Below are 24,033 nucleotides of genomic sequence, written 5' to 3'. Positions count from 1 at the left end.
ACTTGGCTAACACAGACAGTCCCCGAACTAGTAATAGAATTAAAACAAGGAAAATCAAAATGAGGTTATGGCCTAACCCTAACCTGGTACATATACTACGGGAGTGCCCATTTTTCTACAGTATCTACATAGTTATATCATGGTTTATATTCAAAAATAGCATGAAATTTGTTGTCGCAGTATGATTACCCTGCTCGAGTTCGATCCCATTGAGAATAATTCTGTGCGAGGATTGCTGGACACTGTTTTTTATGTAATTCATTTAACCTGTCTTATCGGGAAAAAATTGTTTTAGTCACAGGCATAAACGGATTCAAAAATTCCCCCAAGTGTGCCGTCAAATAAGGTAGCTGTTTGGATGAATAAACTCTTAATATTTTATTAATTAACAAATATTGTTATCTGTTTTAGGTAGTCTTCAATTTCAGGTAGTAAATCATGAATTGCTGCTAAAATTAAGAGCATACAGAAGTCTTCACCAAATAAATGTATCTTTAGCTTACGTACCTGAATTTTCTCTGTTTCGTACACCAGCACTATAAACTCTTCTGTTTTTATCTTGAAAAGCTACAGCTGCGTTATCCAATTTCCATTCCACAGTACCGTCATGTTTTTGACGATATGCAAATTTTGATGCTGAAAGACCTGAGTTTTGACTATTTATTGAGCTTCCAACATTTCGAGCAAGAATACTGTGATTTGCCAAATTTACTTGTCCATCAGGTATAACATAAGTTTTTGAAGAATTGTTTTTACCGATGGACTTTCCATAAAACCCATTTGAAGGTTGGTTGAAGCTATTCACTGTCATGTACCTTGAATGCCGTTGCGGTGCGCTGCTATGCCCAATACTTGTTATTGAATATAATTGTCCTGGGTTATTTAACCCACCCGTTCCCGCTGGCACATTTGTTAGTTGTCCCAATACCCTTTGCCGAGTTGGGGCTAATGCTGATGCAGCTTGGTACTGAGTCATAGTTATCATACCGTATGGTGGGTTGTTATGGTTACGAGCCCCGCTGCTTGACAACATAGGAGGATGAGGTTGGACACGAAGAGCGGAGTTCATTAAAATTCCAGGTATTGAGATCCCATTCAACCTTGGTCCATCTCCGAATTCCTATAAAAAATACAAACGTATGTATGTTATTCACTACATAGTTTTGTACTATTTTAAAGGGTTTTAACTTGCTTTCATAAACCACGACTCAATCGGATAACGAACCATGGTCCTTCGTCAGTTATCAGTCGATGTTGGGTATGGGAACAATTAAATGATTATCATATTTTCCAGCTAATAAGCCGGTTCTCTGGATCCAATTATTTGGGCTGTTTTCCCTTGGTCGACCTATTATACAGCTATGCCGTTACAAACAAGAAAAAGCATTAAAAAATGGGGCACCGAATCCCTCGGGTTAGATAGGTTCAGTGGTCCGGGAGACGTGTGTTGCACGCTCTGGTTTAAACAGCCATATATGCTGTGAAGTGATAGACATTTTTATTATTTGTATCAATATTATGCTTTTGATATTTTTTACTGAAATGGTTAACATACCTGTTTCAATGAACTAGAATTTTTGATAACACAAATTTCCTTGACGGTATTCCTCTTCTGACACTTTGAACTGTATGTTATATAACATATACTAAACTAATTCTCTAAAACTCTCATCTAAAGCTTTCATTGCATCACAAATATCTTATAAAACAATAGATTGTATGAAGAAAAGTGTAATATAGATGAAAATATAATACATATACATATAAAATTTATTCGAATATAAAACTATGAATGAAATAATAATTTCTGTAAGATCAGGCGCTCAATTGAAGGTGGGGTACCGTTATATTTCAGTGACCCAGTTTTCCTCCAATACAATAAGCAGAAAATAGATTAGTTCATTGTTTAATTCAAGAATCAGGTGGTTTCATATCTTTCCATTTATTGTACGAATAGTACAGACTTTCATTTCTCTCTCGTATTTCTGCTGTTTCGTCGTTATTGTCTGCTGTTTGTGCTCGAATTCGATCAGGATTGTGTTCTGCGTTGGGATGCGTTTCATCGTTATATTGTGATAACGTTAGATCGGGTTCGCTTGAGTAATGAAAATGATGATGGTGATGATAATGGTGATGGAAATGATTGTGAACAAAGTAATTCGGATCTCGTGCTGATTTTGATCCAGAAATAGGCAATGCTACTTGGTTCGTATCATTCGCTTCTAGTGGCTTATATGATATAGGCAACGGACCCGGTCCAGTTCGGCCCCTTACAGGCCCAATATGTCGTGAATTAACAGGCAGTTTTTGTGTACCGACAGTCACCAAATTTGGAGTTTTAAGAGTCATAATATGCTGGTTTGCATTCGATCTATTTTTTCTCATATCTATGTTTAGATTTTGATGTTGTCTGCTTGCGGAACTTGGAAAAGGGCAGTTGTTCAGATCAGGGTGTTTACAATGAAATGCTATTCCAGGGTGAGATTGTATTTTTGTGCTTCGACATGATCGTGGTCTACCGGATAATTTACTCGGACGAAATGAGTCTCTATCTCGTCTCCATAATCCTGGATTCGTGGCAACTAAATTGGATTCGATAATATCTCGGCTGGTGCACGAATGCTTCAATGTATTTGGTTGTTCTAACGTTACGTCTCCACTTTTTTCTTGTGTGTTCCATTGAAGATTACCATCGAATTGTGACGTTGAGTGGGGTCGCTGTTGTTCTTCTTCTTGCGCTGACGTGTCTTCAGTGGAAAAAGGTTGGCAGGATGATGACGGCATGATTGCACTGTTACCCTGTTTTGATTGTCTACAAGGTAATTGAAAATTCGATGCCGATGCTGATTCTGAATTTCCAGATCTATCCTTTTTATGACGATATCCAACCGTGGATGACGTATCTTTTTTATTGTCTTGTATAGGCCACAACGATGTGGATTTCGTCATGTTGGTAGTTCTATTTCCTCTCCATGAACTAGTACCGATGTCACCTTTACTTGATGAAGTTTTTTGAATAGGTTGAATCAACGTTTTGTTTCGATCTGATGGATTCGAAGTTGGTGGTGTATTATTCCATTGAAACGACACTGGATGGTTATGACCAGCCGCAGTAGAAGGGGGTTGATTATAGGACGTGTCTAGAATTCTACCAAACCCACTATGTGAAGATCTCGGTATATTTCGACTTCCACTGCTCGTTGCAACACGTGCTGTACCATTATTGAACATCATCATATTTACTAAACTGTCGGACGGTCCACCTCGACGTAACAAATACGGAGGCATTCTAGATTCAACAGTATTTGTCCCTCCTTTATGTTTTCTTCGCCTCGGAGCTCGTATGCCCCAATTTCCGTTTTGACCCGGCCCTGCTGTCAATAATCTAGCATCGGAGGACACAGTTCCTCCTTGCTTGGGCCGTTCTAAAGACTTTTCATATTTTTGTGACTGATATCCACCCAAAAATGATGTTCCCATTTGTCGAGATAAAAGTGATGAGTAGTTAGATTGTCTACTCAAATGATGTGAGTGATTGTAATTTGAAGTATCAGAATGTAATGCAACTTGATACCAACTCCCCTGCAAATAGATATTCAAAATAAACTGTTATAACTTTTATTCAAAAAATGAGACGATAAGGCAGTACAAGGCTCGCTTTCACAACTAAAATCAAACATTTTCTACGCTACATTCCACAAGCTGAAATCTGATTACAACTGAGGGGATAATAATCTCACTCAATGCTAAGGTATAATCTCACTCAATGGTCATTATCTAAAAAATCTTTATGCAGTATTCTCATCAAAAAACACTCAACAAATGAAAGTTTTGAACAAACAGAGTATAACCTCAATCTTCTGAATTGAATTTTTCACTCACATTTACTCAATGGCAGTGCTAGGTAGAGGTCCCTCAAGTCTGAGTTGAGTCGAGTCACTGGAGTCTCAAGTTGAGTTCGAATCACTGAGGTAAGTGATCATCAGTTACGTTATCTCATTCAGATTATTCGAGTCTTTGACATGTAGTGACTCAAGACGAGTGAGTGACTAGAGTCTCCTCAACACTGCTCAAGAGACCATTTAACGAGATTCCAAAAACAATTTTTTTTACCATGTTCAGATCAAATTCAAGAGTCTCTAAGCTATTGGAAAATATTAATTAGTAGAATCTCAGAGAGCAAGACTTGATAAATATTATATAAATATACTCACTCCATGAGGAACCATGCTTTTCACGAGTCCTGTTGTACCAGGTGTGCTGTGTAATAACCTATGAACTTGTTCCACAACACCAAGGCTTCGAACAAGACTGTCTCGTTGTAATAATGAACTTATTCTCTCAAGTTCCTCATCCTCAGATATATCGAGTGGTTTACTTGTATCGAGTGGAGGCAAAATCTCATCTGGAGAACGCGATCTCATCTAGAGAAATTCAATTTAATAGCTGTAATTTAAAAATGAACTAATTTAATTCAACACCTCATAAGTGGAATTACAAATGATCTACTGAGATGATCTACCCAAGATGAGTGTAAAGAAGTTTTTATCAGACAAATTGGAAATAAATATAAAATATATTTTTATTTTAGGCAATTTCACTCTGAAGCATATGATCTATAAAAAAGCCATTCATAAGGAAGATACCTAGTGTGTTAAAGTTACGTTTTATTAGTTTAAGAATGCCTACAAGATGTTGTAATTTCCTGCGATAGACGCTTGGACCAGCCTATGAACTACGGTAATCAAACTTTGAATCCTCACTATAATATTAGATTTTAATATTTATATTCTGAAGGAGAAGAAAGTCAATAAGACGGATTATTCATATGGCAACAACGGTTCCTTGTCCGATTACTTTATGATGAAAAAAGCCCTAACCAACCAGCGATTACACAAACCACCCCACTGCGATGAGTGAGGAGTACAACAATCTTTATGCACATAACTATCTCCACGAGAAACGAACCTGCAAACTCACAGAAAATTGAGATAGCAAGCATGTTACTAACACTTAGCATGTTTTGCCAACTATTGAACAATGCATCAAATATTCTATTAGTGAGAATGTCCTACCAAGCCAATGGTCATCTAAATCAGGGTCGACCCCTGTTAAGTCGGCATTGTTATACAAGCACGCCGCTTCGTAAATCCTGTGTAATTTCTCGAAATCGTGAGATTTATGTTTTGCACTAATTTTTATAATTTTGTTTCAAATCAAAAGTCTAAAAAAGCGCAACAGATATAGATAGTACTTCGTATTAAGTGATATTGGTGTACACTTTGACCCCTAATAGTTGTTGCATGCCCCCAACGGGGTAGCCACCCCCAGTTTGGGAAGCCCTGACCTGAATGATGAGAGATATACATTTGAAGGACATGTGGTTAATCAGCCCTATGATCAGTTATCACTACCTGATGACCAGTTGTTAATCTTCTCGTGGCAGGTCGATGTCTAAATGGAACAACACCAGGTATCGAACGACGCTTCTTATCGCCCCCTGCTTCTCCTGCCTCCTTCTTTATATCTGGTTTATAAGGTCGTCCCTTCATCATGGCATCTTTTTTCTCTTGCTTTATTCGAATTTCTTCTCTTTGAGCTCTAAATTGGTAAAATGCAATAATGTTGTCAAGACTTGATATATGAAATGTAAGTAATGGCTTTGTGTTATACTTCATTGATTATTTTATTTTTTGTGGGGAATCAGGTTAAGTGTTAGGAATACGCTCGCCACTGCACCCTGCATGGGTTTAAAGGTTCGAATTCCATGCAGTGATAATTATTCGCGAGAAGACTCCAATCTGCCGTACAGTGATTCACGTAACTGCTGGTCAGTTATGACTTGTGTAGAAATAGGGGCGCACAGGTTCACAAGAACCTGTTCTTAGAATTTTGTGGCAAGCAGAGAACCCGTTTGTGTTTTAAAGCTATAAATTTGCCAAGTTTTTCTGAAATGAAGGAAATGAAGAGAACTTGTTTTCCTAAAATTTTGAATCGTACTCCTACTTATAATTGGAAAAGAGGAATGTGATCAGCATGGTGTAACTTTATTGTATAATTGGAAATAAATATCCAACAAAATAGACTTACTTAGCGGCCTCCTCTCGTGCTTTTGAAGCCGCTGTCGTTTGGAACAAAGAACAACTATTCTCAAAATATTTATCATATTTTTCTGCTCCGGGGCCAGGATAAATTCTGCGAAACCCGCCCATATGTTGATCCTCATATTTAGTGATGACTTCCAAATACTGCATTTGATTTGTTTTCATTTCTTCGAGCCTATTTTGATGTTAAAAATAGTTAAATAGTCAGGGTCATGTCATAATAAAGCAAAAAATTGAAAACTGATATCCCAATTTATGAGCAACATGGCTTAGCGCAGTGGTCAGCAAACTATGGTCCGGCAGGCATTTTCTAGTGGGCCTCCAATAAATTTCAATTATGGCAGTGATACACAAAAAAGTTCCATAAATCCAACATTACATAAAAATGTTTTGCCAAATGGTTTTTGTACAAATATTAAATGATCATATGTTACGTTCATTTCAATTAAACAAATCAAATGTCTCTCAACAAGTTTATTACAGGGTTGAATTTAAAATTTCCAACAAAATTGTTGGACCTTTTCCATTTTACCATTTAGGTCTCACTCAAAGAACTTTGCCACCCACTGGCTTAGCAGCTAAATCCTTAAATTAAGGTCTATGCTACACCAACAATTAACTCCAACACACTAACTATCTTACTCATAGAATAATAAAAATATGTCAAAGTCGCTTTAGTGATGTAATTACGAAATGTTGATATTAACAAAACAATGCCTCTCTAGTATCTAATCATAATGTGAAGTAATTTTTACCAGAATACATCTATAAAAAGTTTTTTTGTGAAATAATCAACAATTTAAATAAAACCAAATCATCACAGTTCTTGATCATGCATGGGACATAAATAATATCTACATATCATCAGAATTTGTTCACTAAAGTTTAAATTTGAAATAATTTAATCAAAGATCAGCAAAAAAAAAAGTGAAGAGTTATTATTTTCGGAAGCTCCGAATTCACTTCGCAGTTCAATTATGTTCAGGAAGAGGTGGTATACATGGGGTTTGAACCAAGGATACCTGCAACCTTTAATTGGGCTTACAAATGGACTCAAATACTCACTTGGATTCTCTTGATTTGGGTTTAGCGAGAAGACGTTCTTTCACTCTTTTTCTGTCTTCTTCCAAGCATTTCCTTCTGTCGATCGAACGCAAATCGAGTAAATTAAAAGTATCGTATAAAAGTCCTTCCTTCACTTCTTTATCTAGTTTTGCATCAGTGTGAAAAGACGGAGAATGGTTAACCTTGGAGAATTAGAAAAAAAAAGTTATTCTATTTATCCAATTTCTATCCAACGAATTGACTTTTCTCCATTTTGAAGAAGCAAGGAAATAATTTTTGAAATCAAAACCTGAAGAATGACCTCTGACCTTTATTTACGTTCAAAAACGTACCACACCCATAACAACTTTGGGTATTATGAAATGGAAGAACTTAGTTTTTTCCTACGCTAGTAGATTCATATGTCTAATACAGTAATTTTCAAAGATTGCACTAGTTGTGTTCCCCTGCTTTTCTATAAAAATACCTAACTTTGCTTATAATATGTTTCCTTTAGCGACGTTAACTACTAAAAGTAAATAATTAAAAAATCACGATTAATTTTAAACAGTGGTTCCCAAAGCATGACCCGCGGGCCAATTATAGCCCACATGATTTTTAATATGGCCCGCCGAACCTAAGTGGAATAGTTCAACACTATGTTTTTTTTCTTTTTGTGTTTCAGATACCGCCAATCATTACGCCATTATCAAAGTTTAAGCATTGTATATTCATAACAATTCAATTTTACCGGCATTTCAATTATACGCACGGTTACAAGTATCAACCCCTTGCGGGTGCTTCACTCTCCCGGCCTGTGAATATCCTTTTGTGTCTAATGTGTTCTTTGTCTTTGTTTAGACAAGACGTAAGCAATGAAGCTTATTATCTTAAAATAATATATTACCTCCAAAATCCATGCTTTTAATTTTTTGTCCAATAAAACATCAAAACCCAATATTTCAAAACAAGCACTTCCTTTTAAATGATTTGGAAAACAAGTTCTGTAATTATGCTTCAATATTGGATGAGCGGATATTAAAGTCTTGATGATGACGTCCTAAAAGTAAAAGGTAGCAACATTATTAATACAATAACCAATTAGAATATAAATAAATCGAACGACATGGCATATTACCAAGCTCCTCACCTATGCATATACGTAAGCAGACAGTTATTAATGTTGGAGATGGGATGCATGCACTAGACCAGTGGTTCTCAACCATTTTTTCAAGTGAACCAAATTTTGTAAAAAATAAAGGGTGCTCCAGAAGTATGCGCACCAAGATGTCGCACAACTTGAATCCTAACCGATACCCACATACTATGTTCAGGTTGTGCGTCATCTTGATGCGCATACTTATGGAGGTTCAAATAAAGTTTATAAAGTCCTGCGACCCAAGGATGTGCTCAAATACTAAACGTCATGTAATTGCAACAGCAATTTTTTGAAATCGTGGCGTGCTTTATTTAAAAACAATAGATGCTTACAAGTTTTTACGTTGTGATACCTCCCACAAATACAATTACTATTGAGCAAAATTTCAATACCAAATACTGAATAAAAAAAAAAAACTAAAGATTGAAATTACTAATTTTTAGGTATTTGTTGAAAAAACAAGCGACCCGAAAGAATTTTTAGGCGACCCAATTTCGGGGCGCGACCCATAGCTTGAGAAACACTGCACTAAACCAGTGGTCGGCAAAGTTTATTAAGATAATAAAATAGAAGAGGTTTCTAGGCCCAACAACCATCACGTTGGTAACAACCTAGCTAGCCTTGGCCAAGATTTCATTGGAAACTTCAACCACTTTACTCCATTTATTTTAACCCGCTTGATTGAAATCACAATTTCAAAACTCAACTTCACAAAATGAGCAGTAAAATTTTCTCAAAATTTTTTTTTATTCAACATACAAATAATGACTAAATAGCAAATAGGATTAAATCTTAAAATAGAACAGTACACAAAATAGCGAGAATTTTTAGACTTTCATTAAATTTTTTTTTCAGTAATTTTTTCATATCTTTGGAGTTGTATGTATGTGTTTATCTGTGTGTGAGTCTGTGTTAATTAATATTATATATTTAGGTGACTGAACCCGTACCATTTCATTTAGCAACGTCTTTATATTCAATATTTGTACGTTTAAACCTTACCTATTGTTTTGTTTTCTCTTCCGATTCTGTAATCAGTATTATTCGTTTGCTTTTATGAATTATTTTTATTAGTCTGTTATGTTGATTATAAGGTCGAAAAAAACTCATTATTATTACTGTATATTCATTCCACAGTGAAGATAAGATATAACTTACCGTAACCTCATAATTTCCCCAAGAAATGATCATTTAGGACGTAAACGAGGAGAAAAACTCAATAAAAAAGTTCAATATACAATATCCAAGTACCCTCTTTTAGAGAGTACTTGAGATTAAGTTAAGATCGTTATCAATGAAAAACACAGATGTGATATATCGTTAAGTAAACACATGTGAATAATACAATGTTTTTTTTTGAATAATTTTATTTTGGTCAGTTTCTCTTTTTAATGAAAGTGTATGTTGTAGCGACGAGTTTGCGTACCAAAGTAATTGGATTCGTAAGTAAGAATCAAGGTATATATGATCAGGCATGACTTACATTAGATCGTGATAAAGTTTATATTTGAAATATTGCCTTTGACAAAAATTTTGTGAATGCATAAATCAAATATTTATAAAAAAAAATATATATGTATGACTCAATGTTCAAACAACACTTTTTATGTTCGTATTATCTACAAATCTTATATGTTTTGACTATGAACCGACATCGAATTTTCTCAAACGTGACATCAGTTATAAGCTGACATCGGAAAGTAAATCTAAATATCAAGTTGCCAAACATAAGTACTCTTTGTGACACTCTACTATTGTCGCGCAGTTGTGAACATAAATACCGCCTTTTGTTTGTAAAAAGGATCTCTAAAAGTCCTTGGGTCGACGACAAGCCACGAAATGCTTATTCTGAAACTTTTTGTTCACCACAGTAATAGAAGATAACAATATGAGTGAAGGGTTGATTTAAATACGAAATATTGCAAAATGATGACGCTTAGTTTAAAGATGACAATTGTTTATCACTTATTTGAAAGCTAAATGTTAACAAAAACCTTAAACAGAGTTTATCAAAATCCCTCATACTTTGAAAAAAAATGGATGAAATATGTTGCTATTTGATTGAACATACAATTCGCTGAAATAAATCAAATTAAACTACGAACGTGATTTCTTTGCCAAACAATTCTTTAAGATTTATGTATTTTATTTATTATTTATATATTTTATGCGGCATATTTATAATCTTACCCTGACAATATTGCTCAAGTAAGAACATAGAAATGTAAAATATCAAAAAGATCAAGTAATTTTTATTTATGACAAGAGGCACAATGTTGTATGTTTATCAAGTCATAAGTGTTCATATCGATTTTACTTCAAAATTGTTGAGTAAAATACCTAAATAATTTGTTTTTGTATCTATTTAATTCAGAAGTTGCAAGCAAATTTTTTTTTTAGTGAATTATATATTCTCTTTGAACAAGTCTCTTTTGCACAAAGCAGCCACAATTATGTTTTTAAAATTCCCTTCATTATAAACTTACGATACAAAACATATCGAGAAGAGTCCATAAAACTACTCCAATATAATGACAAAGCAAAGCCTCTCGGTTACCAGTCTAGGTTTGTTATGGGAAATGTTTTATATACATAGCGAGAGAGGAAGCCATTAAGGTAAGAAAATGTCCAGCAATACCTAATCATCCTCTATTGGATTCGAACATGCGAAACCACACAAGGTAATGAGCATTGCGATTTCTCACGTTTTCCTTACAACAACTGCCATGCATGACTCCGAATAGCGCTCGATTTCTGACAGTGGTTCAATATACAATCAGCAATCCTACCTTTTCTCATATTAAAACTTTGAATGACATCCTCTAATAAATCTTAATACCAATTAATAACAGAGAATGTTCCAGCTAAAACAAAATGTAATTGTTGTATAAATTATGATTACCTCTATATTAGCCCACATCTTAGCAGTGTCGTAACCATGTTCATCCAACCACTGATTAATTGCGGCTAATTTTCTTTTGCTTCCCGAATCATCGTCTCGAACAAAATCATCACTGTTTTTATTGATAGCATAATTCGTGAGATGCATGCAAACTTCATCCTGAAATAACAAAACAGATTTTTTTGTGATATAAATTTTGACTATCATCTTATTTATTCAAATAAATGGAATATGCATGGTTTTGTACTGATTTAATTTACTGGTAGTTATAATGTGTTACTTTAAATGTGTGATTTTTATATTTATCTTTGGGAGAAGAAAGTGAAAAGATGGCTTAATTATTGTATTCTATGGACCATAAGGAGCACTGTATAATTACTTTTTTTTCTCGAAAATCGATCATGCGTCATATAAGATGGTGTGCGTGTGCCTAATGTATAATTCAATCAATCATCATTTATTTGTCAACACAATATAAATATATCCCGAAAAATATGGCAAAATATGAAGCAAAAAAAAAACAACCCAACTTTAATTGTGTGACGGGGGTCGCGAGGGACATCGAAAGGTCTTCAGGCAGTGACACCCACGATGCTGATTCAGCATAGTGAATAAATTTAGTAAATGTAGATGCTTCTAATTATTATAATTTCTAAGACATGAGAAAACGAGACACTAAAACAATTTTAAAACAAATTTGATCAACAGTTGACGCAAAATTAACAGTTGTGTCTTATAGGCCGGTGCACCTTATCATGGATAAAAACCATAATCTAGGCAATTGATTGACGGTGTGCCTTATGTGTAAAAACACGATATATGGCATCTTGTCAGTACATATAAGGTATGGAAAAATATTTTATAAAAAAATTTGCTCAAAGCAAGTTCACTCAGAAATATAGGAGATTGATCTCTGAGCGAGAGTTACTTAAGCTAGAAATCATCATATTGTGTCATTGCGTGTGAGTGTATACAGATATGCACCATACCTAAAGCAGTTATGCCAATGCCAATTGCAATGACAGCAGAAACAATTTTTTATTCACCAGCCAGCTTCCAGGTTCATGTTTTTGGAAGGTATAACAGACCAGTGGATTCTTATGTGAAAAACCATGTTCGATTTAAAAAATTTTGGTCCTTATTAATTCAATCATGCATTAAAAAGAAATGATAACACAGAAAATGAATAGCATTTACCCGTAATACCTTTTGGCTAGCATTTAACAACAATTTGGCACAGTCAAGAATAGTGGCATGAATGAAATATGTAAAACCATTAAAAACCTTGCCGAAGCATGCAAAAACAGTGAAAAACCCCCCAAAAAATATTTTTTCCACATTCAACCTATATTTTGATGGTGCGTATTGTAATATTTCAACGAGTTCCTGAGTTCAACACATATTTATTCCTCGTACTTTAGTTTACCGCTCAAGTAACCCACAATTTTCATGTCTAGTTGACACGAGTGGTACTCGGAGGTTTAACAGCATTATATTATTGAATTGAATGTTTAAAACGAGACCATTTTGATCATCTTTACAATTTGATGGTCCTTGACGTTTAAACGAACCAATTATATAACTTCTTCGTCAAATTTAAGAGAAACGATTATCGCTTTCGTTAAGTACCTCTTGTCTGGTGTACGGAGTCGACATATTGATTTAAAGTAAATACTCGCTCGCGACATATAAATGAAAAATTTGGTACTTATTTTCGATCAAAAAATTATATTTTCGCCTTAAATTTCATTTTATTAATAAAATATTTTTTATTTATGAAGTTTAGAATCAATGGCCAAGCGGTTAAAGTGTTATATATAATTGTATTGGCATTACAAAATAAACATCCCAAGTTCAAATCCTGTGCCCAGTACGTAATAATTTGGGATAAGCAGTGCCGAATCATTCCCCAATTTGAAAATGGTTGCCAAGAAAAATAAATATTTGAATCCTAACACAATAACGCAATCGTTTAAACTTGACAATGGATAATTATGAAAATATTTTTCTGATTGTGCAAATATTTGAGATAATTTACATAACAAAGTGAACAATGTACTTATCTCAGCTGTATTAACATTAATATTTATCAACCGCTGGTAATGTACACAGATAAGTCTATCGGTTTTAAACGACCACAGAATGTACTAAGACATATTGAATATGCACACACTCTCGTTGTTTGAGATCTCAAGCAATTAAAAGTCTGTAATGGGCATGTGACATGTCAATTAAATGATTTTCGTTTGAGCAGCATATTCAGAATTTGGAAACCCAGACCTGATTATCAAAACTTATAATTGCATGATCGTACTTTATGACTAAATCACATTCAGATAATAGATATAATTCATAATTTTTGGTTTCATTGAATCACATAAGAATAAATAATCAATTTAATAATTTTTTGAAAAATTCAAATTTTGCCTGAAAATTTCAGTAATTGCGCAAGACATTGCGCTATAATTGCAATATACGGATGTCCATGAGGTTCCTTTCCATTTTCAATTTTGTTATGAATTCAGTTATCAGGTTTGTTTTTTAATCAGTAATTGTTCAAGTATTTTTACTTCATTTAATACATTTGCGAGGTCCAAAACAATATATAGTATCGATAAATTCCCTTTGCAATTGAAAAAATTTTAAGACGTTATGAAACCCCTATACTATTCTTATGAACAATTGGTACAAATTACTCTATTCGGTTTTAAAACCATTAGTAGAGTGACATGCGTTCGCAGTGAAGGCTTAATAAAGTGTTTAATTCCATTTTAATATTGACATTTCGTCTTTAATGTGAGAAAGCTTTTGAACAGGACGTAGATACTAAAATAACAGACGTCACATTTGCTCTAGTTAGACAAAAAAAGCAAACAATGGGTTTTTGATATTGAAATCCGACAATATGATTTTGTCGGAAGCTTGAATGAAAAATAAAGCCGTTTTTATTCTAGGAACAAAACATACAATATATGAAGCTCAATGATTACACAATGGATAATGATGAACCGGGCATCCATGATTTGCGTGAAATTAGGGTAAACCTGGTTGATCCTAGTTAATCTCTCTGAACAGTATGTAAAAATAGGGAGTGTTGCGATCATCTTAAACTAGATTTTGATTATTTCAAATCCAAAAGTTTTATTATCAATTAAGTAACAGACTAACAGAGGTAAGTAAAATGAATTGATTGTTGGTAAAAAGGCATCTGGAAATGATTGTTTAAAACAACCAGAATGATAAATACAAATAGAATTTTTTTTAAGAAATTCATATTTTTATTTTTACTTGATTCAATATACCATAATTTAAATAGGACATTAGAGCTGAAATAATCAGAATGGCTAATTTCCGCTTCTTTTCTCACAATTCGATCGATATCAGTGGGTGTCTGTACAAGGCTTGTTCAGAATAAAAGAGTCGTTCTGTACGCTATGCAATAGATTAGAGAATTTTGTTTAACAATATCCAAAACAGAATATCTTATTTAAAGTTTTTCTGAGAATCAAATGATTTATATCATAGTTACCGGTATGTACAATAAATTTTCTATGTGTGTGGTAAAGTAATAAAATTCAAAAATAAATTATTCTTATGCTAATACAAATAAAGTTTTAGAGAAATATATCATACAGAAAATCAATGAAATTTTACATGATTTATAATCATTTTACGATTTTAAAATATATTTTTGACAAATACTATGAAAAACAAGTCTAGATATGATTGCACCAATAAAATAATATTTACTTGTAAATTTATGTGTGCTCTTCAAAATAATATTTATGTGACAACATAAAGATATTTAACGACTACGTATAAACAACCTTTTCCATTCTTTTGAGTATCTCAAAAACATCCTTTTTTAAGTACACCTCAATAAAATGGCTAAGTTTGACAAGTCATTGCTATAAAAAGTAGATGAACAAATCAAAAATCTAAAATAAAACAAGGTTTCAAAATTACAAGTCAGCAAAAAATCAAGTATCCTTTTATCAAGCTTGATATGATTATATTATCTTTGACTCATAGTTCACTTGTATAAACAAACTTGCCAAGTTATTACAATATCTCTGCTTTGGTAATGTAAATAAACTACTAATACCAGGAAGGTGTGCCTGTGTCTAAAATGCCAAAATATCAATTATTTACATAATTAATCCTGTTTTTATAAAGTGTTTCAAAAACTTATATAATATAAATTTATCAAAATTCTAATTACCTGAAAGATAGTAGATTAATTAAAGCTTAAAAAATTTATTTTCATGATTTAGTCAAATTTTACCACCTAAGTTTATTGTTAACACTGAAGGGTGACACAAAAAACATAACCCATGAATTTCATAATTACTTTTACGAAAATGAAGAAATTTTATTCAACACTTGAACTTCAGTTTGTGTGTGATTGTACCTAAATTTTAGTAATCTAGGACGTTTTGCACAAAAGTTATGTTCACTCTCGAATATGTTCCAAATGAACTGGGTCTTATTTTTTTATTAGTCATCCTGTGTTATGTCAATTAGTTTACAGTTGTAAACCCCACTTTTTTAACGCAAAGTCGTATATTATGATAGAAGAACAATCGCTAAATTCTACTTTCTACTATCTAATGTTTCTTACTAATTCATTCCTTTTAATATTGTTACACCCTGTTGGAAATACATGAATCTGATATTTCAAGCTTTCAAGAATCTATCTATTGAAAAGCTTTTTTTTTCATAAAAATAACAGAAATTGCCGAAGCCAAATAAATTAATCTAATTATCTTCAGGAAAAACGATATGTTATAATCTGGGATTTAGCATGAATTCTATCTTGAGACGTATTTAAAAAAAACAAAAATGCATATCATATTCATAGGTAACAATTTTTAAAGTGGTTATCATTAAAAATAGGAGATGTGCACAGTACGAGGGCTACAAGCAAAAATAAAAATAAAATAGTTTCATTAAAATGAGCAAAAAAATATAATTTTGAATTTTCAAGTCCTGTAACCTGTTATTAAAATACTTTGGGTTAACATTGCTCCAAATTTTGATTGAATGTGCTCTTAGAAAGCATTTTTCGAAATTTCATCTTGCCCTCTTTTGTCTGGGGGTAAGAACGTTGGACCCAGCTATCTCAAAGCAAGCAAGGTCATTTGCACTCCCTCAGGTGAGTTCAATTACTCAAATAAAACTCACCATGTTATGGTTGTTGGGTTCCTGATATTTCTTCGTTGCAAAACGAGCGAGACCTTCTTTGTAAACGAATATTCTCAGTGGATCACATGATGTCACAAGAACGTAAATTCGCAAATCAAATTTGTAGTTGTCAATAGTGAAACACTAAATATTGATTAAATAAACTTAATGTTGTATTGAAAGTAAAGGATAGGGCTTGCATATTTAATCTAGGGAAGAGGAAAGTTAATAAGACGAACTAATAATATGAAATACATGTTCATTTATCAGTCTATGTTGGAAATGAGAACAGTTAACCAGTTATTTATTTCAGATGAATGGATTTGATGGTGGAGAAATTTAAAACTGATCAGCAGTTTCATGAACCACTGTAGGACAATGAGGAGTTCAGCGATTCTCTTGCACAAAAACGTTCGCCACGGGATTTGAACTTGCAAACCCTATTGTATGACTGGTACAATACAAATCAGATTTAAAAATTGTGTTCAGATCATACCATATTAAAAATAGATAATTTCCAGATTTTGGTTATTTTTAATTAGATCATGAAAAAGCTATCATAAATATAAAAAGTAAAATAATTATTTATGAGATAAAAAAGGGAAAGATATAATCCCAACCTTTGTTAAATATTGTTGGCAAATCATATGTTCTCCTGGTTTTATATCTTTAGGGTTTCTTGTTATGAAGATACCTTTACCTTGGCAACCACTTTCAGGTTTACAAATATACGTCTTGTTTTTCTTAGTTCGGCAGTGAGCTTGAAAATCACTGTAACTGTAGGAAAAAGTGTGAAATATACTAAATAAATGTGTTAATATTAAAGATTTTTTTCCCAATAAGAGTCTAATTTGCAATATGCAAAATCGACTCAAATGATGATGATTTCAAATTTGAAGTTTTCAAATACCAAATCAATAATATCTAGTAAAGTCTATAAATGGTTGAATAAAGGAATAATTGGAACCGCATTATGATGTAAAAAGGCGAATTTTGACGTCTTTATTTGAATTTGTGGATTTTCAAGATTTCATCACAATTCTCAAAAAATGTCAATATCAACAAAAAAAATGCATATTTGGTATCCATTCATGGTTTGAAGCAATATTACCCAAAAAATTATGATAAAAAGTTACAGAAGATAGAATTGAAAAAAATAAAATTTAATTTTTATAAAAAAACAGTTTGTTGATGTTCGGCTTTTTGAGTTACATGGGCGTGAAAAAATGATAAGATAGTAACGAATTAGTTGATGCACGAACGATAAAATTCTGATACGAAACATCACTTACTCGGCAGGCAGAGACCATGATTTTGGAAAAAGGCAATAATCTTTCGGAAATAATTTATATAAACGATTAAGATTTCTTGCAAGAAGATCTTTTCGACATATTTCATTCATTCCAGGAAAATGGTTGATTTTCTGAAAAAGCAGAATTAAATATAATAAACATCAAGTGACATTAAACATATAATTCAGAATAATTCTTGGAATTTATTATGAGGTAATATATTACATTATTACGAAGGCTCGAGTCATAAACTCGACTCTAGTTGGTGTCAAGTCACCATTTATCGAATACTCATAACAACTTAAGTCACCTAAGTGGGCGTCATCATCGTCCGGTTACCATTTAGAGTTTTACCAGTCGGTGTGAGAACAGTTTTTTATTCGGTTTATAGACATGATGGTGGAGGAAGCCGTAGCTAACCAGAAAATTACATGAACCACCCTACGGCGGCGAGGAGTCCAGCAATCCTCTGCCATGAGATTCAAACCTGCAAACTCACACAGGGTAAACAGAAATGCATTAGCAAGCGTGTAATCAACACTTAGCACAATGCGTCAACCGCACTGTAAATTATTAGACCATAAGCGTTACGTTATCAATTTAAATATAAATATTTTGAAATGATATTATTTACTATAAAGCAAACCTGGAATCTTTTCATTTCCATAACTCTCTCCAATGATACAGAATAATCTGTCCAATAAACTGTCCAATCTTCTCCATCTTCTGGTACTTCTTTCATACCAAACCTTCGACTCACGCGACGAACTAACATGCAAATATATAGAATTCTTTCAGTCAGATCATCAGTTATTGACGTAGAATGCTGAGGTGAATTTCCTTTACTTTTGAGTGAGCATGTCTCACAATTTTTCAAATCATAAGCGCAGAAAGATTACACTTGTTTAGCCCAGTGTTTCTTAACAGTAGAGGAATCTTTTCCAGAGAAGTGCGGAATCTAGTTGTTTTTGGGAAGGAAATATTGCTTTGTAATTGGTTCATCGTTTGGTAACTCGGTATTATTGTAATACACAGTTATGGCTACATTATAAAATACTCAAAATGCACAAAAGTCAGAGTGTGAATTACGCGTCATGCTAGCTAAGAATCCATTAACGATTGAACAAATAATAGATAACATTTTTACGAATGGTGAAAGAAGAATGAAGAGATCCAAAATAGGCAAATTAAGAAAAATTGCACTAGCCTCGGTCACTTATTTCCAGGAGAAGAAAATAATTCAGTTTATTCAATAATATAAAGTATGATCTTAACATAATTATAATAACCAAAAAAAATACGAAAATTAAAAAAAAAACTTAAAAACACAAGATAAAGTATTTATTATCTAATAGTATTTCATGTACAGTTTTTGAGAATAAACCTTTCTGTCATGGAAGACACTATTATTTTCTGTTATTATTTTCGATATTTCTCCTAATTTTTCATACACTGTCTGTTAGTCCTGTTACAATTGAAAATTCTGTCATGAAGTCAGTTACCAATATACCTAAAACTGGTTTTGGTTTATTTTAATTAATATTTATTTAAGTTTTTTGACTTCATATGTCCACCATTAGTTTTGTGAAGCACATCAAAGTTCTTTTACCTACCGGTAATTTAATACAGGACTTGTCTAGTCCTGAATTATCTAGCAAACAAAAATACATTATTGTTTTGTCAAGCTTTCTGACAACTTCATAGCATATTATGTGGAAGCTATACTTATAAATATGATGGTAAATAAAATTATCCGAATTCATGGAAAAGTTACATACCGTAATAATTAATGTTCATTTCCATTTCATGGAACTAAATTACAGCACCCATCCGAAAATGACAAATAAAAAAATTTGCCCAATAAAAATAAAACTAAACGATTTATTTGTACAACTAAATTACACTATAATCATAAAATCGATTCCATTGGGTAATAAAGCCAGCGAAAACATCAAAGCAATACAGTTCATGAACATTTTTATTACTTATTCAAGGTAAAAGTGAGGAATGGGTACCAAAATAATAAAAAAGTGGAAGATCAAAAACATGAAACATAGATCAAGCATGATTTGTATATCAAGTAATCATATTTTGAAACATATTCATGTACCATGCTTAATATTGTATATTTCACTATATTAAAAAATTTGAAATCGTTATTCATGAAATGAAATTGGTTGTGGATATGACCCCATGGTGGCAAACAACATCAAAAGACCTATTGTTATTGGATAAAAGAGATTTGTTTGTACAATAAAGGAAAATTAAATGGTAAGGATTTGTCCTATTATAATATTATTTTTATCGCCATTACAAATACCCTATTACTTATGGTTAAGGGTGGCCATAATGACAGATTTTTATTCTTATTCTGAATAAAGATGTCAATTAAAGTAGGATTTATCCGATGAGAAACCGTTTAGCAATGGCATTTAAAATTCTAAATGGTAATTCGGAAAAATTTTCATATTGCAGTGTAGAAATATTCTTGTCACTATTTCTTTTCTTTTCTCTCTCTCTCTTTTTACACAAATCATAAGACTTGTAGTTAAAATACCAATTAAAAAATTCGGTACTCCCGTAGTGTGTGTACCAGGTAAAGGTTAGGCCATAATTTTATTCCGGTTTTCGTTATTTTAGTTCTATTTCGGGGACTGTCTGTGTTAGCCAAGTGAATAAACCCTCTGTCCATACGTTTCAGTCCCTTTACACAAATTGATGTAAAGTAGGCGAACAAAATTAGTTACCTCCATATTAGTACATACACTTCTGGAGCGCTAAAAATTATACTATGGACATGGTTTATACCAATTCTACCAATTTGACATCTATTTTAAATTTATAACAAAGGGGGATGAATTTTTATTATTTCCCAATTAGGTATCTTATACTGAGGTTTTCAATCAAGGCAATGTTGAAGATATAGGAGGTTAGGTTATAGAAAGTTAATTATAGTTCAAAGCAGTGTTTACCGCAGAATTTCACAAAAAGCTACAGAAGTTTTAAAACCAAAATATATTTATGTTTATTTTCAAGCAAGATTTTTATGAGGCTCGCTTCGGGATTAAGTTACTCTCCAGTGGCCAATATATTTTCAATTTTATGCTATTACAAAAAAAAAACTGAAAACTTAATTTTGTGTTTTTGAATTTCAGTCATAATTTAAAAGTAAATATTGCCCGATAAAGAACAATTCAGAATAATTAATTGTCTTTTATATATATTAATAGTTTTTTTTATCCAATTTTGGCCATAAAGATAGCCGTATTGCTTTCTAACATTATAATTATTAGTGATGCAACTCTGTAATGAATAAAATACATAATATCTCAATACAAAAACTTGTTTGAAAGTTGGAAGGTCAATTATTCCATTATTAATATTTATTAATATTAATTTTGCAAAGTTGAAACAAAATTTTAATATCACATCAACCAAGAACAAGATTCTGGCTATACAAGATCTTGTAATTACTGTATTTGGGTGCTAACCTAATAAGTTACTATGCCAGTTCACTGACCTTTAATATTATGTGACACAAAACGAAACAAAATAAAAGAAGCTTTGTCTGATATATCTCATAAAATTGCGTTGGGGTTAATCAAACTGATTCAAATGTCAATACTGACTTTGATCAATGTTTGTCTTTTTGGGAATGTTCATGTCCTAGAGTTAGACCAGCATGTTTTTTGTCCAGTTGTAAGATTGGGACCAACCGTTCATCCCTTTTTCTAACTCTGTTTAGTTGGAAATCCCCAAATCACAAGTGAACTCGAGCTATCTGAATCGGAGCCTTGGGTCAATTCTGAAGTCAAGTTAATCACTGACTCAAGTGTCACTTGCAATTCGTTGATGATGAGTCATTTTATTCACATGAATTAGGTCTTCGTTAAATTATGACTCAGGCGTCCTCAACACTGTTTACAACTAGATTAGAGTAATTACATAATGAGGATTTTTAAGTTTTTTTTTTTTTAAGAGATTACAAACAATTGAAGTGCATCTGAAGAATTATTCAACTCAGATATGTTTAGTGAAGAGTATTTTCAAAGGAGAACACATATATTGCCAATTGCATAATAAGATTCCAATATTTCATTGTAGATTAGCTTAAACTTAATGGGTTTGTGTTGTCAATATTAGTGATTACGTTAATAATACTGTCACTGAAATCATAGACTTCAATTATCGTATATTCAAATAGAATGTTTAGGCAAAAGCGTAGCCAGCCCCAAATTTTTTTTGAGGGGGGGGGGGGGTAATTTTTGTATGATGACGTAATACAACACTTACTCGTGCCTTTTTCTTCAAGCAAGACTAGATAAAAGCAGCCACCGATATCTAATAATATCTTAAGAAATCTATCTACAGACATACTTGATTGTCAAAGTTATCAGAGGCACACAAGCAAGCACTTTCATCTATCTCGGTTGGTTCATTTGGTAAAAAGATTATTGATAGCAAGCCAGGAAAAATCAAGAATAGAGAATAGAATAGAGTAGAATGGGGTCGGAAAAGCGTAAAAATCTATCTCTCACTGCAAATGTCGCAAAATTGAAATGAAAAATGTTGAAAATTTTGGGAGGGGGCATGGCCCCACCTGGCTACACCTATGTCTCAAGATCTATTTTAATTCCTCCAATATATTCTATATTCACAATGTTTCAAATCCAAACGAAATAATAAAGTTACGGTATTTATTGTAACTAAATCTTGGTAGTTATGATAATTATTTTCTGACAGACACACTAGCACACTAGTGTTGATTAAGTTAAATTCGATTGATCGAAATCGAAACCTTTTTATTTCAATAAAACAAAGTTATTGTTTTCATTCTATAATGCATCTTCATCTACAATATCCTAATCTTATTCCCATAAGGCATAAAAGAACAGCAATATGTAAATTATGATAGTTGGTGTTTGTCATTGTGTTCATGAAATTGATTTTTTTCGTGTAACTCAAGTGAATAGCAGTTTAATGAAACATGCTATTATATCGTAGTCAATTACTCAGTATTCACATAATTAAATTCAATGGTGAACATAATTTAAACATCTGAATTAAGAGAATCTATCACAATAATCAGTTATTATACAAACACTACGAAACTATTTACAAGTCCATGCTTCCGAAAACAAATAATTGGCTAAATATTCCCATACCAAACATGGACTGATAACCGGACAAGAGACTGTGCTTCGCCATATGATTGAGTCGTCTTGTTGGCTTTCCTCTCCCCAAGGATAAATATGTAAACCTATCGTATTGGCTATGAAATGTAAAATTTCTCCTGTGGAAAAAGTATAAACATGAAATTACTCACCGCTTTCATATTTACAATTGGCAGTGCATATTCCAATCCACCTGAAAAAATATTAAACGAATAAACGAGAATATCGGTTGGAAACCAAAGACTTATCGATCGATAGTTAGGGGATCCCCCAAAACAGAAACTGCAGTTTCGATTCATCCGCTCTTGTAACTTGCGCATTGCGCATCGCACACACACACTCGGGTCTCAAAATTCTCTCGCTTTACAAAAATCTAGATCACTATATCATTAATTGATTGATGATTGAATTGAACTCGCTAATTATACGACATAATTCGTCCAAAATCAATAGGCTTCTGGTCCGAGATAAGATAAATGCACATGCAAAATCTGGAGCAGATTCAATCTCGCTTTCGTGAGATATCGCGTGCATCTAACAGACAAACAGACATACATACAGACAAATACCTATCAACATACTTACCGATTAAAATCGATAAGTAATAACACTATATCATCATATATTCAGTCCTAGCTTTAATAAAAATGTCTAAATTAGGAGATTCGAAAATTTCAGATCTAAATATAACTTAAATTCTTATTTTGTAAATAAAATTGTCTGTCTTTGCAGTTGAAATGAAAAAATAACTTATGTAAGTTGAGAATAATCAAAAAAAATTTTTTAAGCAATAAATGCCTATAGCTGCTATAGGGGTAAAATTCAATCAATTTTTAGATTATTGAAAAAAAAGTAAAATCCAATAGAATATCATAAACAATCTTTAAGAATCAATGTGACAGACATTCAATATATTTATGTGACAAATCAAAAGGAACATCAAGAGCAGTACTACTATATTAATGAAAATTATTACTCAATTATTTATTTTACAATGAAACTTTTGTTTACTTGTTATTCATGGAAATAATTATTTCGATGAATCGTTAGTTGTCCAGTAATCGAACAAAAAAAATACTAAACACAAGATTGTACTCTGCTCTCGGTTTGGGCCGTGGACCCCTGTTTGTGAATCTTATTTTTGATGGACCCCATCCACTATGTTTCAGACTCT

General features: G+C 32.6%; 1 protein-coding gene across 2 annotated transcripts in view; it reads right to left on the bottom strand.

The window, feature by feature from the left end:
- The window catches only part of LOC120329341 (uncharacterized), a 32,120-nt gene that overhangs the window by 5,934 nt on the left and 2,153 nt on the right, over positions 1-24,033 (bottom strand). The window contains exons 3-15 of one of the 2 annotated variants that reach the window (XR_005567739.2): positions 23,012-23,052; positions 18,332-18,453; positions 17,686-17,816; positions 17,014-17,170; positions 16,394-16,537; positions 11,210-11,368; positions 8,056-8,208; positions 7,170-7,351; positions 6,091-6,279; positions 5,415-5,601; positions 4,215-4,424; positions 1,556-3,582; positions 996-1,120 (exon numbers count right to left, since the gene is read on the bottom strand). Coding sequence is in view for 1 of the 2 variants with exons in the window: in XM_039395941.2 (XP_039251875.2) it covers positions 508-1,120; positions 4,215-4,424; positions 5,415-5,601; positions 6,091-6,279; positions 7,170-7,351; positions 8,056-8,208; positions 11,210-11,368; positions 16,394-16,537; positions 17,014-17,170; positions 17,686-17,816; positions 18,332-18,453; positions 23,012-23,052 (2,288 nt within the window). In the remaining variant the exon portion in view is untranslated. Of the gene's footprint in view, positions 1-507; positions 1,121-1,555; positions 3,583-4,214; positions 4,425-5,414; positions 5,602-6,090; positions 6,280-7,169; positions 7,352-8,055; positions 8,209-11,209; positions 11,369-16,393; positions 16,538-17,013; positions 17,171-17,685; positions 17,817-18,331; positions 18,454-23,011; positions 23,053-24,033 lie in introns of those variants that run through there. The other variant, XM_039395941.2, reaches the window with a different exon arrangement.

Source organism: Styela clava, chromosome 12 (genome assembly GCF_964204865.1).
Source record: "Styela clava chromosome 12, kaStyClav1.hap1.2, whole genome shotgun sequence".
Classification (NCBI taxonomy): Eukaryota; Metazoa; Chordata; class Ascidiacea; order Stolidobranchia; family Styelidae; genus Styela; species Styela clava.
This window is presented reverse-complemented; position numbering and strand designations above follow the sequence as displayed.